Source organism: Drosophila elegans, unplaced genomic scaffold (assembly GCF_018152505.1).
Source record: "Drosophila elegans isolate 14027-0461.03 unplaced genomic scaffold, ASM1815250v1 contig_476, whole genome shotgun sequence".
In the NCBI taxonomy this organism is placed as follows: domain Eukaryota; kingdom Metazoa; phylum Arthropoda; class Insecta; order Diptera; family Drosophilidae; genus Drosophila; species Drosophila elegans.
This window is the reverse complement of record NW_024545863.1, coordinates 3,165,197-3,182,528: the sequence shown is the minus strand read 5'-3', so window position 1 is coordinate 3,182,528 and position 17,332 is coordinate 3,165,197. Positions and strand designations below refer to the sequence as shown.

Here is a 17,332-nt window from a genome sequence, read left to right as displayed (position 1 = left end):
ATAAATACGCATTCGGAATGTGCCACCCGATTTGATTTTAATTCACAGCACCGCACGTGTGCCACGGAGGAATATCTATTATAATTATGTCAATTCTGCATTAGTTGCATTTTCTACCCTCCTGCGGCGGCTGCCAAGTTTCTATTTTAATTTACACAACTTGTGGCTACGCCCCGCAATCAGGACCATCGGGCTTGGGGGATTTCACTTTGCTGCCAGTGCAGCTTTCTTGACTCTTTTTTAATGAAAACTTGGCAGGGTGACAGCGCCCGGTAATGGCCTTACCTTTGCCACATTTGTCAATGTGGTTGGTGACGGGCAGATCCTCGGTGCACTGGCAGGACTTCTTCTTGGGATCGCAGATGGAGCCGGGGAAACCGCATTCCAGGGTATTATCGCACTTGTCCCCGAACTTCTTCTGCCCACGGCTGGCATAATCTGTGGTGGAGGAAGGTACAAGTATAAGGGATTAGGTTGTGCTTGTGACGTCAACGTGACTAATCCCAGGCGTAAAATTTGTAATGAAACCGCCGCCAAACTTTCGATTCGCCACTGTGAATATCAATAAAAAATAAAAGCTGGCAAGCAACTTTTTTGCGAAATGTTTTCCAAATCCCCCAACGACTTGGGGGCAGATTAAAATGTAAATTCTTTAGCAGCCTTCGAGGTGTTTGTGTGTGCTACTGGGTGTTTTTTTTTCTTTTTCCTTTTTAGCTTTTTTTTTTTTGTTTTTCACTCGTGTAAAAGGGGCAATGTGTGTGTTTGTTTTTTCCCCGAGCATTCTAGCTGGCCCGGCTAGGAATCCTTCATTAACTTTGAATGGAATGAAAACACTCGAGTCGGCAGTGAGTTGCGTTTGCGGCCCTTCACATCTTAATTAAGCTCTTGGGAGCAACTCTACGGCCCGTGAATTCCGGGGATTCCCCGCCTAGCAATGTGTGTAAAATCTCAGCCAATGGTTGAGCCGCCATATTCCACCTCTAATTCTGTTTATACTCCGGCCATAATTACCGGGGCCAAGAGGCAAGCTAAAGCCAAAGCCAAAGCCAAGACCAAGACCATAAACCAGCGGATGCGCCGACATTTAAGCCAACGGAAGCGAAAAGACAAAACAAAATGGCTGCTCATGCACAAACGGGTGCGCCATTTTCCAGCTCATGCCCATGTGCGAGTATTAGTGGGTTCTTATGTGCGAGGTCTATTTGCTAGCGGTTTATTTTTAAATGCACCGCCTGGCTATGAATAGGCTCCTAGTGGCGAGGGTCGGCGAAAAATGAATGCTAATACGAATAATGGTAGCGGTGGCCAGAATGCAAGACTGCCGGATACCCAACTATAAATAGTCGTCATATCTAGAGATCACATATGGCTATATATACATCTGACTTCTTAAAGGCCTGCAGCCTTGTTGGTTGGCTTAATAGAAAACTATGAGAATCATCTAATATTTGGCAACGAAAATCTTCCTAAATTTTTATTACAATATTAAACTGAAAATGGTATATATAATGCATTTTTTCTACTTCTTGTCTTTCAATAAAATGTTATAATGAAAAAATACTTTCAGAAATAGTGATTATTGAACATTTAATAGCCAAAATGTTATTCGATTTATTCATTTTAAATATTTACTGCTTCTTGCCTTTCATATTTCCTTTGGAATTCAAGTACTTAAGCTTGAGATGGTCAAATAAATTGCGAACGGGGGTTATCACTTATGCATTGGAAGCGAACCCACATCAATCCACCCCGTCGTACCCTCGACTTGCAATTTGCAAAAAGGAAACCCAGCTGCCGCAGCATCAGCAGTACACAAAGCTTTGCTTACGTTTTTCCACAGCTGAGTTTTATTTGGTTTTGGTTTTCGGTGCGCTACTGCAGTGGCGAGGAAATTCTGTGAAATTGTTGACAAAGTGGCTGCCTGGGGGCTCTGCTGTGGACCAAGTCCGTGACCCGAGGCCAACCTTTGATAGCCTCACCAAAAAGCGATTACCCAACGGCCAGACCTGGGCCATATTTCACCCGAAGAACGAGCCTAAGATCAGACAACAAATTGTACATGTCAGGCGGGCCGAGAGCCCACATTAAACAGGCAGAGCTGCAACAGAGCCGGCATTTATAATTAACCGAACTGGGCCGAGCCATTAAAGCCAACTTTGCTTATTTGGGCACTATCATTAAGCCTCCTCGACATACTAGGCAAAAAATAAAAAAAAAAACAAAGTGGGTACATGGAAAACTTTTCACATTCTGACTAGAACACATTGCAGACAGGCCATTTAAGTTTCGGATGAGAAAACTACTCTAATGCTGGGAGGTATGAGAACGTATTACGAACCCATGCACTGTGGCTTAAAAGCTTTCAGCAAATGAGCTACACAAAGGCAAAGAAATTATATGAGGAAAGCCTGTATGGCAGTTCGAATATTACTTTAAAGAAGTGGGTTTGTTATAGTCAAACAGAATACAAAGAAAAATAGTAATTTTTTAAATCAAATAACTACTTTTATTCAATAGTATATATAAAAAATAAAAGCTCGGCGATTTATCTAGTTTAAAAAATTATTGAAAGATGTGCATATATCTTTCTATATAATGAAAGTACGGAAAAAACTTTATCTTGAAGGAGAAAAAAGGCAATGAAATTTAATGTCACTGTAGAACTTATGCAATTGCAGTGGAATTTCCGCCAGCCAAGAGGACAAAAGACTGTCAAGGCAGCCGCATGTACATATGACACCTCGATGACGCCATTGCGAGGCTTTTGCATTCTTAAATAGGACTAAGCCGGTGGTAATCTCACTGCCTGATGCAGCATTCTTATCTGTGCCATGAACTACTTACCAAACTCTGGCGTTGTCGTCTCCGGACCCGCACTAAAGGCATTCACGGCAAAGAAATTATCACCGTCATCGCCGAGCGTCAACGGCGGCAGAAGGGCAATAACGGAAATCAGGCACAGGACCAGGCCGTTAAGGCGCTCCCATCCGCCCGCGCCCGTCGTCATCCTCTTGCCCCGCTTCATCGGAAGTCGACGGCCAAGGCTCTTCCGCTGATGTCCCACGTTGGGCGCCATTAATAGCCCCACGTTGGGCGCCATTAATAATGGCCTGGTATGCGTTTTCAGGGCGATGGCTACCAGGTTACCTTTGCCTCCAGTTGTTTTCCTGGGCGTGGGTATTGCTGGTGCTGGTGTTGTTCTGTCTGAAAAAACACCCTCTGGGTTGAAGCCCAAGTTGGCTTGGCAATTGTTGCTGCTGCTACTTCTGCTGCTGTTGGTGGTCAAACGCTCAGCGTCTGTGGCCTCGTCGTCTTCGTCAGCTGACTGCTGCTGCTGCTGCTGTTGCTGCTGCTGTGTCTCACATGGTTCGCGGGTCTCGCGCCTCAGGGGCTGGCGGCCCATGAATGTGACAGCTCCGTGACGGGGCCGGGGCTCTACAGCCCCATCTAATCTCATATTATTCGATCGTCGTCGTGCTCCTCATCCATGCTGCTCCGACTATATCAATTTGCACACTATTTGCCCTGTCACCTTTGTTTCCCTTGGTTCCTACGATAGCGTTCGCCCCTTGTTTCCGGTTCACATCAAAGTCTGTCGCTGCAAGAAGAAACGGAAAATGGTTTTTGGGTTAGTTTTTGGCTGGGATTGGATTGAATCAGGGGGACAAAAGCTGGGCTAATCACTTTGCGGCGTGTGAAATTACAAACCGTTGTTGAAACAATTTCCGAAAGTGCCACCAAAAGTCTGTAACTGAAACCGAATTGACACATAGTTGGCCCCACCCTTGCCGCCCATTTTGGGCCATCACGAAACTGTCACAGCTGTGGGTGGCGTTTTGGCCTTTTGGCGCTGCACAACCAAACTGAGTGACGGCCAATTTGTGTGTCTATGACAGTTAATTGGATTAGGCGCACCCACGGTCGCCACCGATGGACGGATGTGGCCGGTTTAAATCCATTGTTAAGCCAAAAATATTACAGCATTTAATTAAAATCCATTTTCCATTATTTTATTTAATGGCATGACAATGTTTTGTGTGCTACAACTGCCCAGGAAATGACTGACGGATAAATAAATCATGCAGCTTAGAACATGCAACGCATGTTGGGCGACAAGTGGTGCTTGTTTAGTCAGCGATTATAAGCCATGTCAGGGTTTGTGGCCAAATGGTTGGAGTTCGTCTGCATATCTGGTCGAAACATGCACTCCAGGCTGGATAAACAGGTGAATTAAGCTGGGAGCTACACAATTTATTGGAAAAAATATACATAGTTCTTCATCTTTTGTAGCAATCAAGTTGAGACGAAGCTTAAGTATAAAGCTATTTAATTCATAGTGAAATTTTAATTATTTAATATGTAGTAAATACCGTTCTACTGTACCTTAAAACATGCCTTATTACGTTATGGTTAAATATTAAACTGCTGCCTCGCTAAAAACTTTTAAAATTTGAGACCGAAACCACACTTCGTCCTAAATAAGCACTGCTACCGAACATTTATAACCATCAAATTTAGTTGAAGCTCGACCGCTTTAAAAGTCTTAAAATGTCTACACATCTATTTATAAAGATTTGTCAAAAGAACGAAAGCCGCAAGTATTTTAAGAAATGTGTCTACGTAAAAAAAAACTACGTAGTCCTTGACAAAGAAAATATATTGTCTTGGGCAACTTATATATACTACGTGCAGCACATGCATTTATATGTAGGATCAGGGTTATGACAAAGTGGTGCTTGGTTTTATTAAAGAATCCCCAAAATCTTGTTGTCTAACCTCTAAACAGCCCCATCGTTCTATTTTTAGGATCAACCAAGCTTAAATTGAAACCTTGGACGTACAAAAAGTACAAAAATAACCGCAGTACTATTTATAAAGATTTTCCAAAAATGAAGGGCTAATCGCAATTGTTTATGGAAACCTACACGCATAGGAACCGTTCTTGACAGGCAAATGCCTTTGTTTTTCGGCTTGGTTACAAGCCTGCTTTGGTGCTGATTTGAGAATAAAGACTTTGGGGCATCCAAGAGAGACTTTGCCAGGATTTTCCAGCCAGGCAGCCAGTGTAAATCCGCATTCGCTTGTAATTTATACTTGCTCGCAACGAAATTGTAACACAAATTCATCGGTTTAAGCCTGTTTTGGCCTCGACTTGTCTCTCTTACGATTACGATTGCGAATATCTCCTGCGAGGAGAAACTCGTAAACGCGTGACGCAGTGAGACGCAAATGATGTACGGGAAACATGTTGCATATTTATGCCAACATATCTCTGTGTACATGTTGTGTGCCCGATCCGCACTCGGAAAACCCATGAATTGTTTTTCGTTTTTCATAAATTCATGCGTTGTCAATTGGCGATGAGTATTCATTACACGGCGTATACGCAATATATTCCATGTGACTGCCTTCAGTGGCCCAAACTGTGGCCAGGGGGTCTTGGGGGCTTAAGAGGATGACAAAAGAGATTTTGGGGTTCTGGTATGGTGGTGATGTTGATGTTGATGTTGATGGGACAAATGCCTGACACATGAAAGGCAACCACGAACAAGGAAATTACAACCATAATATCAGCCACAACAGCATCTACAGCAACGGATGTCGGCCCAACATTGTCGGTACAGTGAAAGTTCGCACATGGAGCACAGTAATCCTGCCAAGTTGTTCCGCTGCCACGAACACAAGTTCAATTTGCCCACTAATTACTAATTACTGGAGTAATGAAATTAAATTGGAGTTCATTCCATGGCACTTCTTTGTTCTGTTGCCTCCTTTGTTCCGCGGTCGTAAGTCGTTGATCGTGGGTCGGTGGCAATCACAAGCAGTTCACTGTACTCACAATACAAAGGGAAGTCAGACTCACAAACTATTTAAGAAAGTAAATTAAATATTTTCTACTACCAAACAATTAAATTTGAGGAGAAGTGGACTTTATTTGGTTTTATTATAGCGCTTATGGACTTTTTAAGCAGTATTTAGACAGTATTAATAAATGACTTATTAAATTGTCGGTTCAATTGTTTTTTGGTGGAATACTCAAACAAATAAATATTATTTAAATTTGAGGTAATAATCCATTTAAATTTGAATTTAAATATCTTTTGATTGGCTTAAAAAAGTACAATTTACAACTTTTCCATATGAATAAACCAGCATGGATAGTAAGCTTAATGTTATTCAGTTCGCAACTTAATTTCCGCTTCCTGTAATTTCGTAATAAGCATTCACTGTAGCACGTGCGCCGTGTTCGTTTAGCCGGCGGCTGTACCGAATATTTTCGCATGCGACAACGTGTCGTATGCGCAACGCCGAGGCCCACGACGGAGGAACTAACCCTAATCAGGCCGAGATCGTGCTAATTAACATGACACAGGCATAAATCATAAGGCAGGTGGGCTGACCGACCCATCAGCCGCTCTTCAGGATGTGCGGCAACTGGTCCAATAAATTCTCGGTGCCCGGAATGGCCATTGTTTTAGCATAAGCATCAAGGACACGCGCTTAGGGGTGTAAAAATAAGAAAATAAAACTACAAACAGTCGCAAAGAGCCAATTCAGAAATTCGTGCAATAAATTCGGCAAACAATGGCAAAGGACACACATGTGCCCCTACGCCCAACGCCCACGTGTGCGAGTGTGCGTGTGTTCTGTGTTCAAGTATTTGCAGTAACAACAATGCATGGCCAAACATGGCAAAGCCAAACAATGGGTCTTTCCACATGGAAAAGCCGGCGGAGCGAGGGCAAACAGCGCCAGTCCAAGTGGGCTTGAGCTCCACAGACGCCGCCAAAACGAAACGCACTCTGGCTAAGCGCCAGCCGGGTGGATACTCGGCTGAGATATAGATACAGATATTTAAATGCCGATATAGATACAGGAGAAGTTCTTCACATAGAATCAAACAAAAAAATTTATGGGAAAAGCCGTTTTGGCCTTAACAATACAGTATTTTGGCCATATAAATGCAATGAACAAACTAAATATTGAGTGCCTTATAATTATTAAAGTAATAATAAAATTCCCATTTGAAGCATGAAATGTTTATTTTTATTTCCTAATGAATAAAGAATAGGGAAAATTTGGGATATTTTTTAAATAAGCCTAAACTATTTGATGTAAGGAATCCCCTCTGTTCATGGTGCACGCTAAACTTTTATTGATTTCTGTTGGGTACAATCTTAGCGAAGAATCTAAAGAGCAGAGCCAAAATGCAGTTCAGTTCGCATATTTTAAGCGGCCCTCCATCGATTGAGGCCAGAATCTTTGCGAATGCGTGCCATTACAGCAATTATTTGCCAAGATTTATGTGCTCGGAGCAAATTGCTTGGCATTTGGCACACAACCACCGGCACCAAGAGACAAGAGGCAGTCTGTGACTCGAACAAAGGACCAAAGGACGAAGACGGATAACCACACCATTGCTCTTGGCCAACCAGAAAGACACCCACACAATGGCGCCTCAATGTGCCATTTAATGTGCCCCACACTAATGGAATCTGTTCTTGTTTTATTTGATGAGCACACACTCGCATCACCAAAATAAATCCAGCTTGTGGCTACAATTCAATGATTAAATCAATATTTCAGTGTCCGAAATGAAGTCGAATCGATTTAGGACAATGAATTTTTTCTTGATAATATCGTGCAGATCAAATATATAGCATCAGTTTGGATAAAATCCTAATTAATTTACTCTTCAAATAAGTTTTAGAAAACAACATGGCATTTAATCTTCTCCTTGGGCTAGTATTTGCAATATTGTTAAGGCCATTAGATAAAATGAGAAAACCAATGTAACTTAATATTTGATAAGCAGATAGAGGTAGACTCCAATAGAAAAAACTCAATTATATTTGATTATACCCGTCATAAAATAAACTAGTTTTTAAATTTAGAACTCGTATTTTAATTCCATTAAACCAACCAAGTGATTCAAGTATCCATGCCGAAAAAAAATATATACATAATGTCGTTTGGAGCAACAGCCACCAATTTAAACCAGTCCAAGTTTAATCCTCAATAACTAAATCAATGTTCTACCTTCCAACGAGACCCCAATTTCAGGCCAGTGATTGAATTGGAATTTTCAGAATTAATTAAACCAAGTCAGATATGAAAATATGACGCCGAAGGGAAAAATGCTGAGAGCAATGAAATTTGCTAATTGGATTGCCCTCGACTCTTGCAAATTTCTGAGTGGCAAATTGAATGCGTTTGGGTACCGCGGGGAATCGCTCTGAATTTTCTTGCGAAAATTAAAACCAAATGAAATGGGCGATTGAGCAATCAGCAGGGCGAGCACATCGATTCGAGTCGATTACAGGTCATCGGATGCCTTTCCTTTGTCCCGGTGGTCAAGTCTACAAGTGCTGATGCATTTTTGTGGCCACATTCCGTGAATCAGACCCCAGAGGTTAACTTCCCGTCGAGGTGGAGTAATGAAATTGAAAATAATGTACATTTTCCTGCCACTTTAATTGTTTTATGTCCCAAACCAGCCACCTTAGAGCTCTGATATTTCTATTAAAAACTTGTTTGCCAGGCGAATTACATTTTAAATTAGTTTGCACGCTCCTTTGAGCTTCCTAATAGAATTACCAACAGCAACAAAAAGTGTATGCATATTAATACAAATTCGCTTGTTAATTCGTGACTCATTCCATTTGACTTCCCACCTAAAATCCGATCCATTTACCTTCGCTTACTTGGTGGCAGAGTGTGAGTAATGCTTATCGCATTCATGGCTAAATTACGTTACATTTAGTTTTATATTTCAAATGTCCCCTGTGTGTGTTTGTTTGTGTGTGTGTGTGTGTGTGTGTGAGTAAGGTATATTAAAACTCAATTAAATATCGCATGTTGTCAAATGGGCCCATCGCAGTATGCAACAAAAAACAAACAAAAATACGAAGCTCGAAAAATTTCTAGCTGCTGTTGCTTCGCTGCGCCTCATTATGAATTAATTTGGGTTCGCATTTCATTTGGGCGGCGGGAAAGGCCCGGATTACTAAGTGGATTTACGAATGCCAGGCCAAATATGAATGAATTATGATCGCTGGAACGAGGCGAAACTGTTGAACTTCGAGGCACTTTTCGCAGACGCAGGTGGATGGAGGCTTCGCAGAATTTGTGGGACTCTTTTTGAGGCGCCCTGGTTCTCTTTTCGGTTGCCATGTGAAGGGCAATAAATAAAATGGCGAAAAATGCGAAATACAATAAAGTATTGCCAGCAACCAAACGAACAAAGGTTACAGAGTCACACTGAGGCTATGAGGATATCGAAAGGAAGTACAGAGCTCTTGTTTGTGGAAGCTAAGATGGGTGTTAAATATTTAAAACTAATTTAATTAGCAACTGTTTTATTAAGGAAAAGAATCAAAATATTTTTCAAAGTGTACCAATTAAAAATTAATACATTAGAAGTGATAAAAGAGAGCCTTTTATTGTTAGGGCATGTATTTCATTGGTTTAAAATCTTTTAAAGTAAAGCTTACAAGCTGATTATATTTTATATATTTATCTATATATTTTCTTCAAATAAAATTGATTTGTTTTACCATGTATTGAATTTAAGATTCTAACCTGAACTTAATTATTTGAAGCCTATTCAAATGTTATAAATAAACTTGTTCCTAAAAAATTGTATAAAAAAGCAGACAAAATTCGCGTTACATTTCTTGAAAGAGAACTTTCTCTTGAGCTTTTTTTTCCAGTGCAGTGTGACGACGACAGCAAGGCGACTGGCGAGCGGAAATGGCGTGAGCTGTACACGTTGTTGGGGGGCGTGTGCCGGGGCTTCCCCCGACTCTCTACTGCCATTCCCCCTCCCCGTTTCATACTTCATCGTTGGGACCCCCAAAAGCAAACGCATTGAATCAAAGGAAATCACGAAACATGGCGTGGCAAGCGGCGGTTCCTGCACACTGCCTTTGACTCCATACAAAAAGGGTAGCTGGCCTGGAAAGTTCGGTGCCACCCCTCCGCCCCGCCCAATTAGCCCACCGGAGGCACGAGGGTCGTGTCTTAAATACTGAAAACCGTATAAAGCGCTGACGAAGATTTGCTGCAGCTCGTCTTGCAAGTCGGATGTTCGTCCCATAACCTTTGATAATAAATAAACTCGGGCCTTTGTCGCCGGGCGGCGCTTGTGCATTTCCGTTTCCGCTGGCAAAGGGCGGGAAAAAGGGAAACCAGGGGAAATAGGAAGTGGAAGTGAGGACGAGTTCAATGTAAACGGATTTCCATCGAGTTGCCATTGCAATTGATTCCAGGTTCCGGAGCTGGCAGTCGATGGGCAACTTTTAACCTTTGCCGTTTGACACATTATAAATAAATGGTTTGACTTTGCGCTTGCAGCTGTCATTTTATTATATTTCGCAGTGCAAATGCCACATAACAATTGTTTACAATATCACCCATACGCCCCGTGTGCAACGAACCAAAAGCGAACTAAATTTGAGCCCGGTTAATGAGTTTCTAATGCACGCAACGAGGCGTTCAGGGGGCGATTATACAAAATCAGATATGTCAGCATGTCACACACCATGGTAATACAATTTGTGATTCATCTGGCGCCCTTTGTCTGTGTGTCAAATTCAAAGGGGAAATGAACGGATATCGCACTGCGTTCAATCAATTGCGGCCCAGTTCTATTCTGGCTGCGTTGATTTGCGGGGGCAATTTGAACTCAATTTCCCGAACAAAAGAAATTTTAGCCATTAAATTCGCTTACCATGCAAAAAGCCATCAACAATGCATCCAAAGTCGCATTTACAATAGCAGTGAAATTCCCAATCCCAAGCCCATCGCACTTTGGCCCGTGTCGAGCTAACGAAAAATGTTGCAGTTTCAACCACATTATAGTCAGCCAGACAGACAGATGGCTAAAGTCAAGGCTGGGACTTAAATTCAAAGATGCCCATTAAATACATGAGTTATTTCGATGAATGGAAGTAACTTTTGTAGTTTTTTTGCTCTAACTATTTTAGCTACAATTGTTTACATATCTGGATTTGTGGACCATTAAAAGAAGGTTTATTTTATTCAATCTTTAAGCTCTAATATTTGGAGACATGAATCAAGTTTGCTTAAAAATATTTCAACATTTACCTATTGATTAAACTTGTTTAATAATGTTGTATCCCTACTTTTAGTTTACTTTCAAGATGAATAACCGAGCCATTGAGTGTGATGCATATTTAAACTGAAAATACTTTTAAAGTTTAAGTATCTAAGTTATAGGCCCTTGGATAAAAAATTCTGCAATTGAAAAACATTTCTTAACTACATTTATATAGTAAAGCTAATTTGCACTTCAATCCTAATTAATGTCATATTTAATCAATTAGGACTAATTCATGATCCATTAACCAACAGAACGTAGACCATAAATCTGGATATACCCATTAATACCCATCGATTGCTGAGCCCGGCGTGCATATCTTCCGCTTTTTGCCCTAGTTCGCCGGATGCGATTGCGGATGTGGCAGTGCTGGGATGGCGCTTCCAGAAATCGCATGAAAGTGCTGCAATATTTAACCTCTGCGTCGTGTGCAGGACACGTGCGAAAAGTGGCAGTGGCAGTGGCAAAATGGGTGAGTGAGTGGGGCGTGTGCATATGGAAATAGGCTTTGCCCACATCCACTCACGTCGCTAATGCGATTTCCCCCAGCCCAGCCCGGGGATCCAAAAGCACTGGAATCCATTTTGGGGGAGCGTGAAGTGGCGCTAAGCGGCTGCCGTTAGCTGGCCATAGGTCACTTTAATTGCGCATAAAATAGCTGGAACGCACACTCAATTGATCACGCACGGAAAATATGTACTATATGTTTATTATATTTAGAACACGGTCAAAAACAAAAGAAGTAAATAGAAAGGAAACACTCCGAAAAATAATAAAAATTATCATTTTTAAAATAACATAAATTATATCAAGAAATAAAATAATATTACCCACCACTTACTGCCGTGTGACCAATTATCTCGGAAACCTGAAAAGGAAATATTATGCAAAAATAAAAAAAAATTGTGTTTTACATTTTTATGAATATTAATAGTTAAAAACTTTAATTTTAATTAATTTTAATTATATTGACAAATGAAACTAAGCGCAAGATTACAATTATTTGGATGCATTAAATCATTTGATAATACAACGCATTGTTTTTCTTTCTTATCGTGTTTAGGAAACCCCTCTACCCACTTTAGAAATTGGGCTTTTTTCCCGGAGTGCACGGATATGTAACTGCCCTCTTCTCCATAACCAGTGATGCCCAGCCAGTATGATGTTTTCTCGAGTTTGCCTTTTATAGAGTCAAAGTCTTCTTCGTTTTCGAAAGATGCTAGATGGCCGTTCTTTTCAACGCATTCCCGTTCAGCAAAAACCCAAGGTTTAAAAACATCCCTGGATACAAAGTATCGCTTGGTGTTTCGCTCGAATCCAGTTGCTTGCCTGTTATCTATCTTGGCCTCAATCCTGTCCATCTTTTCCAGGCCCTCTTTTTGAATCTTGGAGAGCCTCTCCTCTTGACTGCTCAGTTTCTCAAGAGTTGCATTTAAGATCGCAGATTGGATAGTAAACTGCTCCTGGAGCGTAGCCAGGTGATCAAAAAGTGGATGCAGTGCTGCATGACAGAATGACCCGCACTGTTGGGGGGCATCCTTAAGAACACAAACTGAATTTGTGTTATCCTCAGACTTTGACACGACTAACAGATTGCAGGTGATAAAGACACATATAAAATATGTTTTTGTGTTCAACATTTTGAAAGCGTAGAACCGATAGAGTCGAATGTTTCCAACAAACTAATGCCGGGGTTTCGAAGAACCGTTGAGAAATGTTGATAAGAGCGGAAAACAAATTAAGCTGAATTGTTTCTGAAAGAATGGAGCGTCGGCTCTTAAAGTCTATTAAAAAGCTTTGATAAGAACGGTTGATTCAAACATGTTTTTGAGCCGAAAGTTCCGCTGATTCGTCATTTAATCGCTGACTTTTGAACTATAAGCATTGATTAACAGCTCCTATATTCGTTTGCACAGTTCGCGTTTCTTATCCGCAAGTTTTGTCCCCATAGCTAATCTTGCATTCGAAGATTTAGTACAGTTAATAGTTAATTTTTGAAATTCAAATATTTTTATCAGATCAAAGATTATCGGGTATTTCATATTTAAGTCACTCGACCACAGCTTTCATTCTTGTTCATCCATTTTATTTGTTTTTGCTTTTTTAAAGCTTAATTTTTTTAGGAGATAAATTGTATACATGAAACCAAATATCTCTGTTTTTCCTAGTGTAAGATTCTTCAATCGAAGAGCAAAGAGTCGGGGGGTGATAGACTGGCATATGCACTTGCCATGACATGGTTAATGTGACAACGACTGTTTGCACAGTTTGCTTAATATTCCACACGTGCAGTCCGGACATATATATACTACTTATATACGTATAGATATTGTAGACACATGTACTGGGGTCATAATGAGGGGCACTTGGCGGTGTCAGAAGTTCAGCCGCTGGACTCCTCGGGTCTGTGTCATCAGCAAAACGGGGCCAGGCGACCGTTGGAAATTGTATTATTTATCCTGGAGGTGGGTCACACACACACACACACACATACACTTGGCCAAAGCCCCAGAGATGGTCACCCACACAAGCAGGCAGTTAGTTATCCTTAAGCTACTTATGCTACTTATACGGTCTAAATGACGGAAGGAGGCTGAACGCCATTTACAGACTCACCTCAGCCAAATTAATTAGTGCAATCAAGCTAACCGAGCCTGCGGGAGGAGCTGTCAACTGGCCTTTAGTATTTGTCCAACAAATTAAGTATACGCAGTGGAAGCCATACTTTTCCACTTCACTGCCATTCATTCTGACCCACTACAGCAGCCATTTGCGAAGGGAAAATCCAGCCAAAACTTTCCAGCCCAAAGGATTCAAATGTCGAAGCAAAACGATTTTCCAGCCAGCGGCGGGCACAGACAATTTATCTTCGCAGCCAAGGAGCTGGCCTATAAAAATGGCAATCATTATTATAGTCATGTACCAGGCAATGGGGCGTTACGGCAATCAACGCCATCGTCCCTAGCACAGCTCCATAAATAAGCGCACAATTTCAATTTTCAACAACGCCCCAAAGGAGCACACACTCAAGCCACAGCTCCAATTCAAAGTTGAGCCTAGAGCCCCCGAACCGGAGACAGACGCAGGCCGCATCACAGATTATATGGTGTATGGGGTATATTTAAATGCATATTTTAATAGCCATAAAGCGGCCAGCTCCTTGGGCAAAGCGCGAGAACCCCGGCACAAATACATCCGCATATACGGAGTCGAATTCGGATACGGATACGGATACGGATACTTGGCCAAGACAAGGCCAAATGCGCAACTAAAACAAGAGAAGGAATGTAATATATAAATTATAAACGCAAACTGTGCGACAAGGATTTCTAGTTGGTATTTCGGGTTTTCTGTATTATTTGCCTTATTCATTTTTTATTTTCTGGTATTATTTCAGCCGGTCGACATGCGATTTCGATGGCAAATGATTTTGCAGTTGCACGAGAAAGGGTGTTCTCGGCCGGCGGCAAATCGAAGCATAAGCGGGCACATGGCACATGGTGCTAGTCGAAGGTCAAGGGTCATGCTGGCAGTCGAATCTGCTCGAAATTTACTGCAACTCTTGACGACGCCGCCGCCGCTTTGTAAAAAACGCTTTTACTATATTTATAGGCTGGAAAGAAATTGATGACGTTTCCATCGAGCCACTAGCTGCCACGCCCCTTGCCTCCAATCGATGTCCTTAGCTCCTCGATGTCATGCCGCATGCAGATTGTCGTGCAGCAGTAAGCGAAGTAACTGCAACTGCTGACAATGCACTGAGAAATTAATTATCTTGAATTGAGCTTGATAAAAGTTTAAAATTAAAAAAAAAAAACAAACGCCTGATTTCATTTCAAATTAAATATTAAGGATTTTTGTCCCAGCAATTTCGTATAGTACCTAATTTATTTAGATTTTACGCAACCTTTCTAGCAATTTTTCTTTCCAGTTTCTGTATTGCAAATTTTCTGGTTGAATGTCAAGTTTAAAAAACATATTTGTTTTCCATTTTGATTTTGTTAAAATAATGAAAACAAAGCTTAAAAATCTTTGCTGGTTTGGCCAAATATTCTAGATTTCATACTTATTTATAACAACTTTTTAAACCTATTAATTTGTAGTATATATTTGTTTAGAAGATACATTTTTGGCCATATTTTCCCTTAGTGTGTGCGATGGCCACTGCCGCAAAGTCTGTGTTACCCGGAATCGATCCGAAGCAGGAGCAGCGTAACTCGAGTCCTTATAACTTCACCCCACTGTGCATGTGCACATTTGCGAATGTGTGTATGTGTGTGTGTGTGTGTATTGTAGTAGAGAGTGTATTAGTGGAGGCCAGACCATGTTCCTATGCCTATGGCGTATCCTTACGCCTATGAATATGCCACGCGATGTGATTGTGAGTGCGAAAATGTGGCGACGCCAAAGGAAAGTTTGAAGGAAGGCAGGACCCGGGGTTTCAGCTTTGGTTTGGCTCGGTTCGGTTTGGTTTGGTTTAGTTTGGCTGCTGGCTTCAAAGCTTCTGGGCCAGGATGACGTAGTCCTCCGACTAAAGTGTGTTAGTATGCCTGCCCTTCCGACTTGGGGTTGCACACTCACACTCAAACACACACTCAAACACACACACACAGGCGCACCGAGGGTGCGAAGGGGCATTAAATGGTTCGTGTTTTTCTTTTTCCTTTTTCTTTTTTATATTTTTTTTTATTTCTGCCTCATCTTGCTCGTTTGTCGCTCATATTGGGGTCGCCTGACGGTTCATACTTTAAAAGCGCCATTTAGTCCACAGCCAGCTGAATTATTAAAAGCAAATCCAACACAAGCACACAGTCAGTTCATTAAATTCAATGTATGCAAAATAGCGGCAACAAATGCGGCAAAAGGCAATCTCAAGCCACCCCGCCACCCACACTACCATCCAGCTGTTGTCATTTTAGAGGTACCAGCCCAGAAAAAAAAATTTAGCAAGACAAGCTCATCATAATCATATGCTTCCTATATGCACTGAGAGAAAATAACAATTGAAGGCTGTGTAAAAATATAAGATTAATTGGTAATAGACAATATATTGCTCGGTTGGCCTCGTTGTTATTTCCCCACAATTGCATAGTATTTCAGCTACCATATTTTTAAACATCCGATTCTTTTCTTTTAATATAACAAACTCAACGTTATAGTTCTGCAAATCTCTTTAAGATCTCACTGCTATTAAAAGAAATCATGTTATATTTTTAATATATTTTTTAGAAATAATCACTATGTCTGAGCTTCGTATTCGTTGCATTTTTTGTTAAACGTATTATTTCGCTCAAAGTCAAATTTCTTTTATTTTACAAATTTTTATAACCACACGTTTTGTGATTTCATCACAATTTTCCTAATACAAAATATGAACGTTGCCTATTTTTAGGTATGTTAATTTTGCATGATTTCATATGTTAAACTTGGGAGTGTTTAGATTATATAGAACTGTTAATAATGTTTAACAAATCCGCCCACGAAACTCGAATTTTGTGTTTTTTCCTGTGTAGCAACTTTGCTGCGCAAATATGTTTCGCCAACTTCAATTTGTGCTCCAGGTAGTAAGCTTACAAGTGTGTGTGTGTGTTTAACGGGGCATGCCGCGTCCCTGTGTGTATGTGTGAGTGTGCGTTGGTTTTTTATGCGTCACGTGAGAATTTCCTTTATTATTATTTGACTTGGCTGGCTCTGTACATATCACGTATACGCAACGTATAGTTCGGCATTGATTTTTTTGATTTGCTTTCGATTTCGCCAACCCCCTTAATTTATTACATTGATTGCTTTTCACTTTTTTTTTAGGCATGGATACTTTCTGTAGTTTGTGCTTTTCTTTGCCCTGCTCAAGCAGAAAAATATTTGCTCGCCAGCTATTTTTTTTTTTTGTGTTTTCATTTTTTGTTTGTGCTTGTCACTTTTTGGCATTTCTTTTTTCTTGTTGCACGCTGTTCATCATCACAGTCACACACTCGCACTCGCACTCACACTCACACAGAGTAGAACGCACACACACTCACGCATACAGACGCGCGCGTAAAGAAATATACTACTAAAATAAAAATTGCTCACAATTTCCTTTGCTCTAGTTAGTTGTTGTTGTTGTTGTTGCTGCTGCTGCTGCCTCGCACTGTTTTTTTTTTTGCTTTGATTTTTTCTCGGAAAAGTTCACGACCACGCGCTTCAACGTCTGACCACGTTCTGAATTGA

The 17,332-nt window shown here is 41.0% G+C and overlaps 1 protein-coding gene across 6 annotated transcripts in view; it reads right to left on the bottom strand.

The window, feature by feature from the left end:
- The window catches only part of LOC108148683, a 25,303-nt gene extending 7,971 nt beyond the window's left edge, over window positions 1-17,332 (bottom strand). For 5 of the 6 annotated variants that reach the window (XM_041709103.1, XM_017275828.2, XM_017275824.2 and 2 more), the window contains exons 1-3: window positions 17,195-17,332; window positions 2,845-3,598; window positions 286-438 (exon numbers count right to left, since the gene is read on the bottom strand). In XM_041709103.1, the coding sequence (XP_041565037.1) occupies window positions 286-438; window positions 2,845-3,457 (766 nt within the window). In that variant the 5' untranslated portion in view covers window positions 3,458-3,598; window positions 17,195-17,332. Of the gene's footprint in view, window positions 1-285; window positions 439-2,844; window positions 3,599-13,738; window positions 13,984-17,194 lie in introns of those variants that run through there. The other variant, XM_017275825.2, reaches the window with a different exon arrangement.